Source organism: Diorhabda sublineata, chromosome 1 (assembly GCF_026230105.1).
Source record: "Diorhabda sublineata isolate icDioSubl1.1 chromosome 1, icDioSubl1.1, whole genome shotgun sequence".
In the NCBI taxonomy this organism is placed as follows: domain Eukaryota; kingdom Metazoa; phylum Arthropoda; class Insecta; order Coleoptera; family Chrysomelidae; genus Diorhabda; species Diorhabda sublineata.
Genome location: NC_079474.1, coordinates 44887769 through 44908063, shown reverse-complemented (window position 1 = coordinate 44908063; position 20295 = coordinate 44887769). Strand labels below are relative to the sequence as shown.

Below are 20295 nucleotides of genomic sequence, written 5' to 3'. Positions count from 1 at the left end.
GACACTTTTGACTTATGAACGTTAAGAAGTTCATAATTTGTTTTTATTACAGTAGATAATATGATATAACAAACAAATTAAAGCAACAGAACAGATCAGTTATATTTATACAACAGAAATTATGTTGTTGTCGACATTTGTATTCCTGCTTATTTTGACATTGATTTACAAAATATGGGCGTATCATAATCATTGGAAATATGTAATGAAAATCCCGGGAGTTAGGGAGCTACCGATTATAGGAAATATGCTGGAACTTCCAACGGACCCTGGTAAGAAATTTTTCAATAAAATATTAGATTACGTTAACAAACACCTCTTTCGGATCCTAATATCCATCCATCACATTTTTTAACTTCTTGTTTATTGTAATTTTTTTACAGCTTTTTTTTGGAAAAATTTGATGTAGTTCTAAACAACATATCCAATCTTTTCTTTTTCATATTCCTGAGCCACATGTTATAATCTATCATCTATACATCTTTTAACATCAATAACTAATTTTTGGGCCATAGTTCAAAGTTAATATGCATAGGTGGTTAGAAGATTTTGCGCATATAGGCCTTCTGATAGACCAGAAGTACCATTGGGTAATCCCAGTTCAGTAAAGCGAATCAGCTTTGTTATTACCCATGCTGCTGAAGTGACCGTGCACCCAAATGTGCTGGACCTTGCAGATATCATTCACCAACTCATGTAGAAATTATTTTCACTCAAACACCAGCCCAGAGTACATCATTTCAGCCATTATGGCTCCATATCAGCTCTGCCATATTGTATTTCTCCGGTGTTTATTAAGTAGCGCACGTCCATAAGCGAGAAAAATTCCTGACCTTATGACTTCAAATTGTAGAGTGGTCAACTATCTCTGGTGTTTTTTATTGAAGATGCATCACAAGAGTTGTGAGCAGTCTCAAATCTCCCTTATAATGATAGACATATTTCCTGCTTCTTCATTTTAATATCGGAACCATGGTGCTTCTCTATATGTTCGTTTGGAATCTAATTTATAGTGTCCATAGCAAGCGGATGAAAAATTTTTACGATTAACATTTCTGTATGGCTGCATCGATTTCTTTGGTTCTTATAAAAATTGTTACAATAACATCGTGTTTGTTCATTTATTATTGTCATTGTATTGATTTGTACGTGTTTTTATGTATCGCAGTGAAATTATTCAAATATGATAGATGGAGAGCGAAACATTTATATCCCATTCATAGACTGTGGAGCTTTCATGATTACTACATTTCTATACTGGGTCCCGAAGATACAGAAGTAAGTTTTTATCACCAAATACATTTTCTGAACTTATTAGAACATTTGTAAACATAAGAGCTCAAAATATATACCATCCATATCAATACTAGAAATATTTTTTATAAAAATGGAAGAAATTTTCGAATATTTAATTTTACATTTTTCTGACTGTTCCTTTAAACAATAGAGATCAAAATTCATGAGGTTTTGGGAATTTATTAGAAATATAACACATTCTCATGTTTGGTAATATTTTGGATCTTTCTTGGAAATTTTATTAACTTTTCGAAAGTTTGTTAATGTTCTGAATCTGTCTGGAAACTTTCTAAAAATGTCTAGACAGTTCTGGATTTTTTTAGAAAGCTACGAACACAAGGTCTATTAACAGTCTGTATATTTATGAGAAATTTTAGTAATTTCTCGGAACTTTGGTTACGTGTTGGATCTTTCTGGGGAATTTGAGCAATTCATCTGAGCAATCTGGATATTTCTAAGAACTTTGAACAATTCTTAATAACGTTCGCCCAAACAATTTCTGAGCAGTGACAGTCCACAACTGAAATTTTCTACAAATGTTTAACGTTCCTCATATTCTAGGAAAATCTGAACAATTTATAGTTTTACTATGTTTTAAATTGTTTTGATTAACTCTTAGCAATCACTGGAGAGTTTGGTAATGATCTGAATTTTTCTGAGAGACTTAAGTAATTTGTCAATAGATGTGTGACGTTCTGAATCGTTTTAAGACATTTTCATCGATTTATGTAAGGTTATTAACATTCTAAATCATTCTGAGAAATTTAAGTCATTTTTTATAAAGCTCCGTAACTTCTAGGACACTTTTCTTCAATAGCTTTATGACGATCTAAATTTTTTTGAGGAACGTTGGGCAATTTCTAGCATGTTGGAATAATATTTGGTAAGTTTGAAAACTTTTTCATCTATTATTGAAAAGGTTCTGTTTCTTTCTCTGAGAGACTTGAGCAATTTCTCAATAAGTGTATGATGTTCTGAATATTTTTGAGGAACTCAATTTATAGTAAATTCAATATCATTCTCAATCTCTGTAAAATTTTAAAAATTTTAATAACGAATTTTCTAGATCTAGATCTTTCTGGGAAATGTTGAGCTATTTCTAGCAGCACCCTTCTTACTTAGGTAATTTCTCAAAATTTTGGACACGTTCTTAACTTTACTCGGAAATTGGGCTAATTTGAGAATAAATTATTATATAACTATCGCTGAAGCGAGTTTTTTGCAATTAATTTATTTAAAGATTTTGATGTAATTGTAATTAAATACCCTGAAATCGTATTTCTCATTTCCTTATCCATTCATTTCAAGCTAATATTGGCTAATCCCGTTCACAATAATAAAAGCCAGCTTTACAAATTTTTACAAAGCTGGATGGGAACTGGATTGATTACCAGTAACGGTAGCAAATGGCATAAGCGAAGAAAAATTCTCACACCGGCTTTCCATTTCAACATCCTGCAACAATTCGTAGATATTTTTAACAAAGAAACTGAGGAGCTTACCAAACATTTACTTGAATTGACCGTTCAAGATTATGTAATAGATATAATCAAACCCATAACTAATTATACTCTAAGTTCAATGGGAGGTAAGTAGAATTATCTGTGGAATACTAAAAATATCATTATTTTTTCAGAAACATCATTAGGGGTAAATTTACGTGATAAAAATTGTGACGTTTACAAAGATGCTGTACATCAAAGCGGTGAGGTATTAGCTAATCGAATTGTAAAACCTATCCTTTTTCCGGACATCATTTTTATGATGACCTCTTCGTATTGGAAACTAAGAAAAATGGTTAAAATTCTACATACGTTCTCTACGAAAATAATAGAAGAGAGAAAAACGTTAAAAACCGTTGATACTGATGGTAACTTTTCGTATTCGAAGAGAAAACGATTGGCATTACTGGATTTGATGTTAGAAGCCAAATCTGCCGGTGAAGATATTGACGACGAGGGTATAAGGGAAGAAGTCGATACATTTATGTTTGCGGTAATATTATTGTAATGCTTATTCTGAATTTACACACATTTTTACAACGTCTGGTTTTGACACTATATAGGGTGTCTCATGAATAATGTCATCATACAATCATACAAAAAGAAAGCCTTGATATTCGACCGAATGCCCAGCAAACATTGAATACTTCAGATTCAAAGTTTTTCCCATGCAAGAATTCTGTCATTCATCTGACTGAATAATAAGTAATCTCACTGAACAAGTTCTGGGTTATATACTGGTTATATACTAGAGTTCAATATCACCAAGACCTTATCTCTCGTATCTTTCGCAGTATGTGGTTCAGTATTGTCTTGATGTGAGAAAATGCTATTGGTTAACTAACCATGAATATTTCTCCGATAAAACCTCACCCCACTAAGGAATAGTGGGTGAGTTTTTAAGGGTAAAATGAATTTGTAGATAATGAATAGATCTACAACTTTTGTTGATATAATTTTTCCACATTACGTAAAATATTCAAAAAACCAAGTTGGTGGAAAACGTGATAAAAATGAGTAGTATAAAATTTCAATAAATGCTTAAACATTGTACATAATGATTAAACAAAATTTTCGGATGCTAATTTTTATTCGTTTTTTTGCCTTTTTTATAAAATTCACCATGGTCATGTCAATATTTTCTTGAAGTAGAGATTTCAACAAACAAAAGTTTCAATAACTTAAAAAAACGGGTGAATTTTCAATTGAAATCAATCAATTGAAAATTAGGGTGTTTGTGAAAAAATGAATATTTTAAATCAAATAAATTACAGTGAATATTTTCAAAATGTTTTTCGTAGAAAATAAAAAACTTTTTCGAATTTTTTCATATAAATTTTGAGGTTATGTGAAAAAAATGTGAATCTAAAAGTTGTAGATTTTTTAAACCTACAGCTTTGTTATCTGACTATTTTCCATGAGCATTGATGTTATGATAAAATCGAGATAAGCTGTTTTTTACCCTTAAATACTCACCCCCTTTCCTTTCCCGGCCTCAGATCGCCCGTAAATTATGTTTTCCTTCCAATCATATTTTCCTACTCTTCCAATAAGGCTTTTATCCTGGTCTAATGGCACCAGAAGTGCAAATGAGAGAAGAGGAACATATAATTTTACTTCAAATATTGTTTATAAAGAATTTTGTCAAGCAAAAGATGATAACTTGATTAATCGAAAGCTTTTTCTAGGGTCATGACACATCGGCAGTAGCTCTTTGTCACATGCTAGTTATATTAGCAAATGAACCTAAATATCAGGTAAGAACATGATATAATATTTGCTCAGCGTCTATCTGATTCTGTTTTTTTTTCAGCAACTTCCTCCACCCATGTAAATTTAGCTCTTTCATCACTTTCTCCTGTGATGGAATCTTTTGTTCGGTTCCTGAATTAATGTTTTGAAAATTTATACATCCTAATCTCACACAGCATTCTAAAACTACTTTCAATGCACGTGTATGTGAAATTAAAACATTTTTGGCGTTATACAGTAAGATAATTATGAGTGATTCATGTCGTGATTTAGTTAATTTTGAAGAGTGTAAAAATTTTCGGCCATTCCCATTTCACATACACCAATATCTAATAGTATGAAAGTTTCGGTATAACCATCAACTCCTTGCAGTTACAATTACATCCTAATTTTGTTTCACCAATGGTCCGTGGTTTAATTGAATACAGCTTCGTTTTAAGGTAGCCCCATCGGCTATTCTACGAAATCACATAGTCCAATTCGTCATCCGGGAAAAACGGGGTTTAAATAATTAAATACCCATAGATGATAATGAGAAGAAGACCCATCTTGTAATTGATCTGCAGCAGTGTTTTTTCCATTCAAATTTCCATCAATAAATATTGATCATAGTATATACTAACTTCTTGGGAACTTATTGCCGTCACTAAGCTGTTTGAAATTTTATCCAGATCAGAACCTCTCATATTATTGGTGAACGTGGTGATTAAAATAAACTCATTAGTACCTAAGAATTGGATACGTGAAGAATATATTTTCCTTCTATTTAATTTGATATATTAGATCATTTTCCTTTAATTTGTGAATTATTATAAGTTTATATTTCTCATTTATTTTTCTAATATAACCTCAAATTTTCCCGAAATCGATTGATTACAATAGAAAGAATTTTGTAGGAAGAAGTATATGAAGAGATAATATCCATAGTAGGCGATAATCAGTATCCCAATTTGCAGCAATTAGGAGAACTTAAATTTACAGAAAGATGCATAAAGGAATGTCTCAGATTGTATCCTAGCGTACATTTCATATCCAGAGTTGCCGGAGAAACGTTTAAATCTCACAGTGGATATACAATTCCGAAAGGATCTGTATTGAATTTGTATATTTATGATTTACACCGTAGTCCAGAAGTTTGGGAAGATCCGGAGAAATTTGATCCTGATAGATTTCTTCCTGAAAACATATCTAAACGGAACCCATTCGCTTACGTTCCTTTCAGTGCTGGAAGCAGAAATTGCATAGGTTGGTTTTAAAATTCAAATCATATAGGTAAGAAATAAATAACTGATTTGATTTTACAGGACAAAAATTTGCTATGTTGGAATTGAAAGCGGCACTGTGTGGAATTCTGAGGAAATTTCGCCTAGTGGAAGTAGATAAACGCGAAAATTTAGTACATAAATGCGATTTGGTACTAAGACCAGTCGGAGAAGTTCGTGTTAAATTTGTTCCTAGATTAAAACAACAATGAAAATTGTATAATAAATCTTTTTATCAATCTTGAAGTTTGATTATATCAGTACGATAGTTGCTACTTTAGTTTTGAAATATGGCAACACTGATTTGAATATGTCAAATTTGACATTGCCTTTATAAAGTTTAACATTTTTTATAGTGAAACTACACGAAACGTGTTGTTATACAAGTGCTATTTGAGTTGTTTACATCAGATACTTGAAACATTCATCTTGACCAAAAAATGGAATTTTCGATGCGATGATTTTCGACATGGATTAAATGTGCCGATATTTCAAGATCATCATGTAACACACCGTGAGATTGTTGCATACTTGGGCATTAGTTCCATTTGCATGTTAAAAAGACTTGATCGCGTTGGATGCTAGCCAAATCCAACAAAAGTTATTCGCTCACGGAGCTCTTCTATGTAAATGGTTGCTCGTTTTTTCGGAACTACTGGACAGTACACCATCGTTCTATTAGAGCAACGTAGAAAAGTCAATTCTGATTGGTACACCAGCACTTTTTTTGTCTGAAGGTAAACCAATCGCAGAACTCGATTCATTCTCCACCACGATATTGCGAGAACATTAGTTCAAACAAAAACATTTTTGAACATTCAAAACATCGAATTGATGGGTCATACGCGTGTTTGGCACCCAATGATTTCTTCTTATTCCTGCAGTTCCAAAATAATTTGCGAGGTCAACGTTTTTCTATACCTGAAGAAGCGGTTGATGCGTTCAAATCTCTCATATACACATCAAGTTTTGGACATGCATCTTCTTCGATGTTAGAAGTAGACAAAAACCTCGGGATTTTAAGAGAAATTTCTGTTCAATATTAAGAAGTAAAAGAAATCATACCATATCAACAACTCAAATACCTAGGTAATAATAAAAATGATACTAATTGTATTGCTTAAAAATTGAACTTCGTACCTATATCGAAAATTTTAAGAGTCTAAAGCTCAAGGCAAATCAGATAAGGTTCGATAGAATTGAAAAAACATCAGCAGAATTGTAATATTTATATCGTTTGTTTCTGACCCCAGTTCTCCTAAGTATAAACTACTAGTTCGAATGAGATAAAGGAGATATACAATTAAAAAAAAATGAATTTAATACTACTCGCAATATTTTCAATTTCGTTCTTGATATTTTATTTGTGGAGGAGAAAACGATATGAGGAACTTTGGAAATATATCGAGGCTATACCAGGACCAAAAGAATATCCTATTATTGGAACGAACTATAGCATGCATCATACAGCAGGTAAAAAGTTTTTGTTTATACTATTATGTATATTTCGCTTGTGAATATTGGTTTTTATTTAAATAGATTTCAATCGGATGAAACATAGATTTCCTTTCAACAAACAACAATCCGAAGTCCGTATTCTACACTTTTACATACAAGTAACGCAAGTTTAGATCATTGATAGATCAAGGTCAAATCAAGTTAATTTATGTTCAAAAAACAAGCCGAAATCGATTATTTTAAATTTATTATCGCGAAAACTACATTTTTTAATATTTTCAGAAACTTTATTCATTCGGGAACGAAACCTAACTAAGGAATTTTTTCCTCTATACAGATTATGGACATTAAATGAAGCAGTAGTTACTGTATTTACTCCAGAAGATGTTGAAGTAAGAGGCATATTGATTAACCCGTTTTACAAATAACCGCCACAAATTTAAAATTTTTTATGTAAACCCTATTACACGCGAGTAGTTCGAGTGATGCTTGCCGAGTGCAGATGCCTGTAGACATTGACCTTGAACTTCTCTAGGTTGTAGTTTTCGCGAAAGACGTGCCTTGGTAGGTGATTACACAGGTTTGAACTTCTCAAATAAAAAGGGTCCTGATAAATTGACGTTCTGGTCGTCTGCAGGCGAACTCGGTGTATAAGAGCCACGTCTGCCTGTCGAGTAGCTCTTGCAAATACTGCCCTAGGTTGTATTATGTTCAACAGGTCAAACAATTGTGCTAATTTAAGATTCAACGCAAAAGGTTTATAAACTTGATTTATTGTTTTTTTGACGGTATTAATTTAAATTTAATTCATTCGCGTGTTAGAAGTTTCCCGAATAATAAATCTAAGTCATTCAGTCAACTAGATCCACGTCAGCATATCTGATCTGAAAAACCTGAAGGCTCCTAGAGGTTTTTTTTACTTTTTATTTGTTTGTCACTCTTTTTGACAATCAAAATAAAGCTTTACACCCTCGTATTTAGAGTCAAAAGTGTTCAAACCATTCATATTTCCAACAAATTTCTTTTTATTTGTTTGCCATTTTGTTGGAAATACGAATGGTTTGAACACTTTTGACTCTAAATACGAGGGTGTAAAGCTTTGTTGATTGTCAAAAAAAAGTTATAAAGTGTATGATACTAAATCTAGTAAGAAAAGTGGATGCCGACATACAGGAAGTCTGTTAGCGGCCAAAACTGGCGAATTAACAGCAACTTTGAGCACTGCGCATTGTTTTAACGAAAATGAAAACTTTCGGTCCAAATCTCAGTATCTTTCTAAATTTTGACAATGAAATCTGCATGTAGACGATCTTTGAATTCCATGGGAAATATAATAATCAATTCAATGTCTCAGAACATCTTGATCATTATTCGTACATAACTGAATTATTTCTACTTTATTTCAACTTGAAGGTTTATTTTGTAAGACGCACTATAAACAAAATCTCACTAAACTGACTATAGTAGCAAATTGACAAGCTACAACGGGTTCAAATTTGTTAACGCTCATATTAACCTTTGATTGTTTGAGATATACCAATTAATACAAGTAATTGTTGCAATAAAAATTAATCATCCTATTTGCTCATCACACATCATATTTCAGAATCTTTATTCGTCAGACAACGAACTAGAGCTAAAGAATTCTTTCCTTTGTATAAATTATGGACGCTCAATGTGGGAATTGTTTGTTTATTCACACCAGAAGATGTTGAAGTAAGCAAATTTTTTGTTTATCTCGGTTCACAAATTGCTACTACCGATTCAAAACATTGAAGTTACTTTCAAAATATCGTTCAAATTCCAAAAAAGGATTATTCGTTTCAAGTCCTAGAAGAGAGATTTCGGTGTATCGAAAAGTGTGCGTTGAATGGGAACAAATTAAGGTGGCGCTGTAGTAGCAAGTGGATAGATTTCAAAAACAGCGCCAAAAATTATTAGAGAAGGATAGTAAATAAATTCTTATAAATCATTAATATACAAATCCATTAGAAAATTGTATATCTAGACATGATTGTTGTAAAAAGTTCTGAAAAAAATTATTTAGAGTGATTCATACAAACGAAATGTAATCCCTACTGTATAATCGATTATGAAAGAGACACCAATTACACTGGAGCAACGTTTAGGCTTTATTTACGATGACGATTCCTCGTTTGACTTTTGACTAGATAAAACAAATCAGAAAATTGAAAGAAGAAGGACGTATGATTATATATCTTCGTCAGGATGGGTGTTAATTAGAATACTGATCGCCGTCATTGATTAGTGGTTGACAGTCCTCCATTCTTTAAAGTGCCAGGCAAGATTTGGGATCGAACATCGGTCAGCATCTGATACTGATAACTGATAACATTTGAGTCCAATAAGTCGATTTTAAACCGTATATTCGACTTTTATTATAATTATTTTTATAATTGTAAGAACGCCATACTTTTAAGACACCATATATTTTAGTGTAACATCCAAAAAACGAATGATGAAGCTTTTTATTTTATCGTATATGTTCCCCGCCAAATCCGATTTCAGGACTAACTAGTTTTGCCTAGGGCAAACTAATTTTTTCTATACGCGATAGGATTAACTAGGCTAATTTTATACTGTCGCGATCCCCTCGTTTTTTGGCCCCAGGAAAAACGAAAAATCATCCGATTTCGATGAATTTTTTTTAAAATCTCCGTTTTTACGCAAAAAATTATGGGAATAAGAAAAATGAAAACTTATATTGGTTTCGGGGCTTTAAATGTTGATTAAAATTCCATCATTCACGTATAATTGTTGATTTCTCTTTTCCAAATAATCAAATGAAGTTTTTTTTATAATATACTCAAGAAAAAGAACAAATTTAATAGAAAATTATACAAAAATGTTCATTTATCATGTTTTAAAAATAATAACAATTTCTCTTAAAATTGACCTCTTCTCACATATAATCGTTTGTACCTTTTTTATTAAGTAATCATTAAAGTTATACGAACAAAATAGTATATTACGTAACAACTCGTGTAACGTACTTATTCTACGCCCATTTATAGCATGCTACTTAAGAAAACGTGTCCAATTTTTAAAAAAATTGCATAATGTGCTGCCTACATTTAGGTGCATCACTCTTTCAATCCTAAATATATCTCGCTATTGCTAAAAGTTTTTATGTTTCTTAATTGACTGAAGTTGTGTAAATAGACCAAATAACGTAAATAGAAATTTGATTGTAATTTAATTAAACCAAAAAGTTTAAATTTTCTTCTCAAAATGTTAAATGTCATTTACAAGGAATGTTAACGGTCCGATTTTTCACGTTGACGTTGACATGGGCGTAGAAAAACATTCTCAAAATCACTTTTTATAATTAAGTGTACAATATTAAAAGTTAACTTTGAAAAATTGAAAATTTTCACCATTAAAAAAATGGTATCTTACTAACGTTAACTGTTAGAGATAAAAAATGAACCACCATTTTTCAATTTTTTTTCCAAAATATTCGTTTTTTGTGTAGAATAGCAAAAAAAATATATGAACTACGTTTGATGCTTTGTAAAGAAGTTATGAACGATTATCTGCGAAGAAGTGCATTTATAACTACATTTTAAAGTCATAAAACTATATGAAATCTCCAGGTGAGATATTTCCCATATTTTATTTCATAAATCCGCCGTAAAAAGGAAGATTTAAAAAAAATTCATCGAAATCGGATGATCTTTCGATTTTCTAGAGGCAAAAAACGAGGTGATCGCAGAAGTATAAAATTACCTTAACTAGTTGAAACCAATTTAGCACATACGGAAGTTAGTTTTGTCAATTTTAAAAATTGAGTTATAATTCTTGCTTTTATTAAAAAAAAAACACTTATTATCTGTTATAGTATGATTCTTTGTATATCCACAGCTTTTAATAAGGAATCATTATTGTTCTAATAAAAATGATTATTTATTTTGACTTTTTAGATTTATTATAAAAGTGCTCAGAGTTGTGATTAATTTTTTATTATCGCATAATTGGACAATACGTTTGAATTTCCTCTTCTTGGCCAATTTTTTTTGGACAATTTCATTATCAAGTACGCTTCTCCAATTTCAGAAAGATTGTTGCACGGCTATCCACTTAGAAACGCAGAGCGCGACCTTTACCTACCTATTTCACGTTCAGTATAAGTTAAGGGCTCAATATTTTACAATACAAAAAAATGTACAATCACTTGCCAATTGAAATCAAATCGATATTATCTTTTCTCGCATTCCGCAATAATTTGATGCCATATTTACTGGAAAGTGCCTTCTACTCTGTAAATGACTTCTATTCCTATAATATTCAATTGCGTATTGCTGCTTACAGGTCGAATGTTGCTACAGACCTATATACTAATTATTACCTATTACTATTACCTATATTTAGTTACAAAATATGGTTTTATTCTGTATATTGAAATTTTATTTTATTTGTATCTTCATTTAGTTATTTTTATGTTTATTCTTTTGTTTTTACAAGTTTTTGTCTACAAATTGTAACAATTTTTTACAATAAAGCATTTCTCTCTATCTCTCAATTATCTGAGAATAAAGCGCCGGATTCATTTAAAACTTAGTAAATTACTAAGTCGCTGGTTAGAAACTGAAAAGTGGTGGCTGTTTGTAAAACATTTCATTAAATTTGAGTCAACTCATTTTTATTATCATAATGCAATATTTTTCAGTCGGTGTTGGCTAATACTAAACACAATAAAAAGGGCAAATTATATACTTTCCTTCAAGCTTGGCTTGGAACTGGACTTTTGACTAGTGGAGGTAGTCATCCATAATATAAGTATTTTGATAAAGTTTTATTATATCTAATTAATTTTTCAGGTGACAAATGGTTTAAAAGAAGGAAAATTCTAACCCCGGCTTTCCATTTTAATATATTACAAGAATTTGTGGAAATGTTAAATACAGAAACAGACGTTCTTGTAAAAAATATTGAAAAATTGTGTGATTCCCCACATATCGAAATTACAAAATTGATTACAGATTTCACATTAAATTCAATAGGAGGTAATTCTAATAATCATTCAAAATTCTTTACAGGGAAACAATTTGCTTGTCAAGAATGGAAATCATAAAGTTCTTCAATAAGAATGCAGATGTGAAATCCCTTTCTAGTCGCTCGATCAATTGATTTATTTCTATATTACATCAGAGTCCTCTTAATGCAAAAACTGTAAACAATGCTGTGGTAATCAATATAATTTTGGAAAATAATGAACAGTTTAAGTATTTAGAAAGATTTTCTATGGAAACTGAAGAGAAAATATATTGGGATAGATTGGGGCTGACGAAGTCTTGTTATCATCGTGAAATCCAACAATATCTTCTAAAGAAAAGTGTATGTGACGAATTGAATATGTAATAAGATAGTCATGAAAAGACCAATGGAGGTCTAAAAATCTACTGGAGAAATAATTTAGAATAGAAGTGTGGCGTTGTTAAACAGACTTGAGTGTAGATAAATACTGTGGTTGATTTTGTATAATCAGAATAATTATTTTCGAGATAACTGGGCTTTTTCAGACATCAATTTACCTTTTTTTTTAATTGTGAAGAATCCCCACAGTAGAATTAGTCATTTAGTTGGCCCTCCTTCAGTTATCAATCAGATAATTGTGGATTGAGATGGTGTTATGAATTAGTGTACCAAGAAGAACACTTCCTATTGAAAAAAATTCTGTTACTTTTGAAATAATAGCTTCATAATCCAAACTAATCATTTATAAGATGATAATTTATAATCAAACTGAGTTAATATTTGCTTTAAGATAAGATTCTCTAGTATGATCAGATCACGATTACTAAAATAGTATAAGGAAATAATTGAACAGACTATCTTCTTTTTTATCTTTGGAACAATAGCTATAGAATTGGATCCCCAATGACAAATTAACAGGTTACAATTCGAGCAATTACTGTATATAAAAAACGCAGTGTCATCTTCCAAAGCAATGGGTGTAGTTCCGTTCGATCCCTCGGTCATCCCTGACTATGCTTACCCTTTTGGTACGTGCATAAACCTCTAGAAAGACTGCAGTTCACTTCAATACCAAAAAACGCTCGATAACGCCTTAGCTAAGTACTTCATATGTACTCATTTCGGCTCTACAAAATCCCACCCCAGGAAAAATGTTGGATCAAATAATTCCAGTGCTGGTGACATGTGCTGTTCAATCTACAAGAAAACGCAGTAAACAGATTGCTGTTGTTCTAACAAACCCTGAAAATGTTTCAATGGACAAAGAAATGTTGATTTAAAAATAGGAAGTAATTGAAATTGCGAAGACAAGAGCTGTAAGGTAAAACCAATTTTCAAGAAAAAAGGAAATACTGCTCTTGAATCTTCAAACGATTAAGAAGAAGAATCTGCAATTATCTACGATGATTCGTCAAGTTGTGAAGACGTGGTGAAAATTGTAATCGGTGGTTACAAGCAGGGTGCACCATTGTTGATGTTAAAAATTCACCGATACTTGAATAGTTTGTTTCAGTTATTTCTAATAACCTGTATATTTTATACCAATAAAATGTACGCTTAATGTCCTCGATTTACCTCAAATACATGGATGACGCAATAAGAATGTGATTTTTTGAATGTTTTTTAACTAAAAAAACACTACTCGCGTCAACAAATATGTCAAGATTCGAACTGCATCATTCACTTTATAAGTTACTGGTAGCAGACCGATTTGAGAAGAATATTTAAATGAAATATTCCTTACTTCTAGAATAATAATAATGTTCATTTATAGTCATTGTTTCGTCTTTTTCTTTAGGGAGGCTATCTGATTCTAGGTCTTGAGTACTTTTTATATTCCAGATAAAAGATTCTCTCAAGTTGCAAGACAAAATAATGATGGCCAATTTGCAATTTGTCCTCTTGATTTATTAAATCTGAAAAATGCATCTTCGTGTTATTTTGCGTTGTTTGTGCTCACAAAACAATATAGTTATCTAAAATATCCTTTTCAATTCCTTAAGTGTGGAATTCTTTATTCAAAAAATCACGTACTCATTGACCTAGCCTCGTAGACACTCATACAGAATAATTTTTTGTATTTTTTAGAAACTTCCCTTGGTTTACCTCTCCGACAAGATCCGAATTGTAATCAATACAAACAATCTGTATACGATTACGGTGAACAATTGGCGTACAGAATCGTACGTCCGTGGTTGTGGGTTCCTTTCATATTTCAACTATCATCTTTAGGTAAAAAAAACAGAGCAACAGTGAAAATTTTACATTCTTTTTCAACGAACGTTATTCGCAAACGAGAGAAAAATTTCAATTCCGAAGCAATCAGTTATTCAGGTAGAAAAAAATTGGCTCTTCTTGATATTCTTCTGAAAGCGAGACACGATGGTGCCGATATTGACGAAGAAGGTATAAGAGAAGAACTAGATACATTCATTTTCGAGGTATTATAAAACTATTCTTCTTAATATAATACTATTCTCTATAATATTCTTCAAAGATTTTCATTTATAGTTCACATCTAATACACATGCTTCACATCTATTAAAAACATCTCATCGTCCTTGATACCGAATTTTCTAATGTTCTAATATCTTGGTGGAACCTTTCACCCTGCTCATCACTGACAACTCCCAAACTTTCGGAAAAAAGTGTCGAATGGCAATGGACGAAATGAATTTTCAATGGCATTCGAGCATCAAGGGATTTGTATGCCTCTCGAAGTTCATCAACTAACTGTTGGTAGTTTGGATCTATGTTGTTGCCCAAAAATCCCTTCACTACATTAACAAATGCCTTTCATGTCTGGTGAGCTTTTTTGCTAAATGGAAATGCAAAGGGCTTTTTTTCTTCCCATTCATCCACTGCACCAATGACACGCTACTACTAGCACAGCACACGTGGGGGGCCCAATGCTTGTCTTGGTATTCGATTAAAGTACCATAATATTTGAAATAGGCTTTTTTCAAATTTTCGGAAAATGGACTGGCCTGCAATTTCACCATAAATATTGCAAAATTTGTCAGAAGTTTTACAACTGCGGAGTGTTTGACTCGACATTTTCGTCTTTATAATCACTTTTTGCGCTATGAACAGAGAACCACTTATTACGAAACTCAACAGAATATTAATTTAAAATGTTATTATTCTAAATAATACAGTCCAGGTATTTTTTCGGCCATAAAATGTACCTACCTGCTTATCTAAACAGGGATAATTAAGCTATTGAAAAGTGGTACGTGTTGGGATTCATAAATATTTTTTCTATTATTGGACGGGATATTTCCATTTTAAAAATAGAGATCTTGCATGTTTTACGAAAATCTTGTCTCTTTTGGCCTCCTGGTTAATCAGTTAAGTCACCGAGGAATGATCGAGATGAGTATTTCAATAAAAGTGCTTGACGCTACTGCAACCAAAATCTTTCAGATAATAAAGCATATGTTGAACTAATTTTGGCAGATGGGTGCTTTAGTTAGTAAGAAAACTTCATCATTAAATAGTAGTCACATTTGAGGTCCATCGAATAATCCAGTTTATCATTTGTAGAAACTTTTTGAGCATGCAATCAAAACAGCTTTACCAAAGTGCTTCATTATTTCAAGTTCTATATGCAATGAAGTCAAAATTGCTTTACAGAGACGAATATTTCTCCAATGGTTGTTTCTATCCCGACTATCTTCATAGACAACTAAAACAAGAATATTTAGCATTTTAATATCGACACATATTCGCTAGTTATTTCCATGATATTTGATTTTTCCTATAATGGAAGATATATCTTCGTAAACTTCTTCACATATCGTGGAATATACAATAGAAATCGCACCTATTTCATTGCCGTTATATAACAAAACATATTTTAAGCTTCTTCTGTATCCTTTTCACATAATTTGACATGTTAGTCAGTGGAATCTGGAACAAAAATAAACAGAAATACTCATCTCTAACCTCTTAAATCTCCATCTGATCTACTGGATGCAGAATAAAAATTCGCTTAAGTATATTATCCCAAATCGGAGTGTAGTTAGTCATCCAGTTATTAGTTGAAAAGTCCAATCAACACGGACGAGTCCAAGTGTACCATAGATGAATACAAATCATTTCATATCTACATCAAATAAGCAAGAATAGTTAGCGATCATTTTAGTATAAGGAAATTTTCATGCAGAAAAAGTTACGGTGTTGCGGGTTTTCTGAGGTTTGCCTGTAGCGTGGTGAATTGGTACCCACCCAGCAACAATCCACCGAAATCCATTTGGTTCGTCCAGCATTCTTTTTCGACTTAATTATTTTCAAAATCATTTTAGACGAACACATACTCTGAAGCCTGAACACGCGAAAAGAAGTCTTCTCTTTAAAACACGTCAATAACAACCCTCCGAAAGAAAATCTTTCCTATATTAGGGCTAATATTAAAACAACAATTAAACGAGTCTCGCTCTCTATATCATCTAGATACAGACTGTTATTTTGCTAGATTGAAGCCTCTTTTTAACCCTTGCTTTGGTCAACAATTTCTTCTATCATAACTTCGGATAAGTCAATTTTTATTCGGTGGATGTTTACTGTGCATGATGAAGGTAAAACTGGTTAAGAATCAGTAGTCGATTTTCTGTAAATTTAAACACACGTTCAACACAAATAATAATAAATACTGCGGAATACTTAAACCTGTAAAAGAATGAAAGAAGGAATTTATGAAATTCTAAATCAGCTTTCATTGTTATTTCAGCATAATATTTTATGTAGAGTATTGAAAATGTTGATTCTATAGATTAATTTCAAATGCGTAATGATTTTTCTTCTAGGGTCACGATACAACTTCAGTTTCATTATGTTATACCTTGGTCGCATTAGCTAATGAGCAAGATATACAAGTAAGTATTCCATAAAAGTATTGTATTATTTTCCAAATTAAAAGAAAGTATATTCATTTTGATGGAAGTGAGTTAAAGTTTAGCTTCGGGACGTCCTTCAGAAAGAACTGGTTTCGCAGACAAGTATAATATTAAACTGTATTCAAACTTCAATGAAAACTGTGTAAAATAATAAAGTTTTTACCGTACTAAATTCTTCACTGAAAATAATAATGTTAATAGAACCAAGACCAAGGATTCGCCACTGGAGCTTGGGTCTAGTTAAGTCGGCTACCCCTGTAATAGAGTGTATCCTTGTTGGTAATTTTCTTGTCTTGTCTAATTATTTCATTAATCTTTGAATTAACATTAATTTTGTTAATTTATAATAGAAGCATTATAATTATGTTACAGGAAGAAATCTATCAAGAAATTTTATCGGTTGTAGGCGATTCGAATGCGCCATCTTTTCAAGAACTCGGCGAACTAAAATTTATGGAAAGATGCATAAAAGAAAGTTTGAGATTATATCCAAGTGTGCCATTAATATCTAGAAATGCAGGTGAAAACATTCTAACAAAAAGTGGTTATGTCATTCCAAAAGGATGCGATGTAAATATTTACATATATGACCTGCACCGTATTCCTGAAATATGGGAAAATCCTGAAAAATTCGATCCTGATCGGTTTTTACCTGAGAATGTTTCTAAAAGACATCCTTTTGCTTATGTTCCTTTCAGTGCAGGAAGCAGAAATTGCATAGGTAAGTCCCTTAAAAAGATCTATAACTAAAATTAAATTTGGAATTTCTTGATACAAATTACACAATTTTTGTTATTGAGAAGAGGTGAGGAAAAAGCACTTTGACCAAATTTTAAAGACCAACCAAACAATTACCTTTTTAAAAGATGATTTGAATGTTTATAAAGCACAGCCTAATGTCTAAAGTCCAATAAGCAATGTTCTTAGAGCGATTATAGTGCTAAAATAGATATAATTTGAATGTTTCTTGGTCTAATAGACAGGGAAAGCCTTACGCATTTAATAAAATAGGCAGAAATGTATTCAGCATTTTAGCTATATAGTCATCTATATATAAACTGCGAATATAGCCATTTTATAGACAGAACCGGACCACCGAGCAGAAATCTAATAATTGAAACTACTCCTTACAGGAGCCTAGCTGTAGTTAGCATCTGGTGCTAGCCTCCAATACATCACACCTCCTGGTGTGGTGGCTTTTGAACCATATATATATATATATATATATATATATATACAATTTGATGATATTTGCTCTAGGCAAAAATCGTTCCAAAAATGGTTTCACGCATTTGGGATTGTTTCTGAGGGTACAAATGGTAAATTTAAAGCGAGGGAGATGTATTATTTCCATTATTTTAGACATTACATGGTACAACTTACATATGATGACTCAATGAAATCTAACCTAACCTAACCTAACCAAGATGATAATTTTTTAAAATTGTTTAGGTTAGGTTAGGTTTCATTGATTTATCATATGTAAGTTGTACCATGTACTCAGAAACAATTTTAAATAATTACAGAAAATTTTAGTGGCAGATTTGGTTTCCGAATCGCCTTTTCTTCATAATTCGTGGTAATAAAAATCTTATCGATGGTTAATTTTCTGGTTGATATGATTAATAAGAAGATTCACTGCTGATGAGATATATTTGGTGAAAAAGAGCCACGTTATCAGCACTCTAATTCTCTCTTTATCTTTACCTTCCTTAGATATCCTGAGATATAACGAGCTCATCTATCTATCACTAAATGGGAGATGTGTAATGGCCTCTTGTTCTGTAATGATTATGTATTAATTTGCATCAATTTTAGGCCAAAGATTTGCCATGTTGGAATTAAAAGCGGCGATTTGTGGAATATTGAGAAAATTCAAATTACAGCCAGTAACAAGACCAGAAGAAATTATTTATAAAGCTGACATGATTTTAAGGTCGAGCTCAGAACTCAATGTTAAGTTCGTGCGGAGAAAGTGAATAATATTCCATGTTTTTCTTTAAATTAATAAAATTGATAATAATTATATTTTGAAATAAGATTTTTCGTATTTTAATTTTTTTGCAGATATTTTTTTACTAACAAAAATATTCATGTCATTTTAAAACTGGAACATAATAGAAAAAAAAGTGATTTGCGTTAACTAAAACGATACAAAGATAAACTTTATTAGTTTACTTAATAAGAATATTAACTTAGACAGATAAATTTGATAGAAATTATTCTACAAACCTGAAACTACACTTGGATTACGTAAAAAACACGGACGACTTCCATCTTTGATATTTCTTATTTAATTTTTATACATTTGTATACAAATTAATTCAAATTTCAATGTCAAATGACGACCTTTGCTATTCTTTCAAAAAAATTACACAGTGTGGGCTTGCCTTACTACTTTTGAGAGATCTGTCTAACAAAAAATGTAACCAATCCTCTGACCTATGTTCATAACCCAGTTTCAATATCAAGCCCTCAATGGCGTTAGAACACTCCAAGTCGTTCTCTTTAGAAAACAAAACAACAAATGAACAGCTGTTTCTTTGGGTAAAATCAAATCTCTTTTGGTATCATTAAGCCCCAAATGGTTAATCAAATGTGGTACTTGAGAACTGACGGGAGGTGTAAATTCTGTTTCAATTTCTTCTTTTCCGGAACTGCTTGAACTTTTTTCAGCACGATAAACTGGAGAAGACACAAGAAATACTTCCGAATGAAGGATTGCTTTTATTATTGGAGACACCTCCGCGTATGCTTCGATTTCTTCGAGAAGTTATTGGTTAAGCAAAAATAACATTTGTTTATGATAATGGTAAATTCGCGACATATCACTGTCTATTAAAGCGACCAGTCAAATTTCAGTAACATCAGATACAGAAACTGTGTAGCACTCAATATTTATATTGATTTTGAATATCCAGTTTGAAATATGCACGATACCACTTCATTATTACAGGTGTAATAGTCTTTTTTTGACTTTTAGGTGTATATTCACCGCAAATATAACAAAATAAAGCCGGAAAATTAATACATTTTACATGATTCAGTTGTCAACTAACTTCCAAAGGTAACTTCGCGAAAATATTAGATAACTTCAAGCCGCTTACTGAATTTAACGGAAAAATTAAA

General features: G+C 31.7%; 1 protein-coding gene across 1 annotated transcript; it reads left to right on the top strand.

Moving 5' to 3' along the window:
- Positions 1 to 71: 71 nt before the first annotated feature.
- On the top strand, positions 72 to 19158 carry LOC130444953 (cytochrome P450 4c3-like). Its single transcript, XM_056780387.1, has 15 exons — positions 72 to 272; positions 1169 to 1278; positions 2605 to 2884; positions 2933 to 3291; positions 4487 to 4555; positions 5447 to 5795; positions 5855 to 6022; positions 7130 to 7285; positions 7553 to 7662; positions 11961 to 12051; positions 12112 to 12297; positions 14357 to 14709; positions 17077 to 17145; positions 17539 to 17887; positions 18985 to 19158. Exons 1-15 carry the CDS (start codon positions 122 to 124, stop codon positions 19143 to 19145), a joined length of 2961 nt encoding a protein of 986 aa, XP_056636365.1. The 5' UTR covers positions 72 to 121; the 3' UTR covers positions 19146 to 19158.
- The last annotated feature ends 1137 nt before the right edge of the window (positions 19159 to 20295 follow it).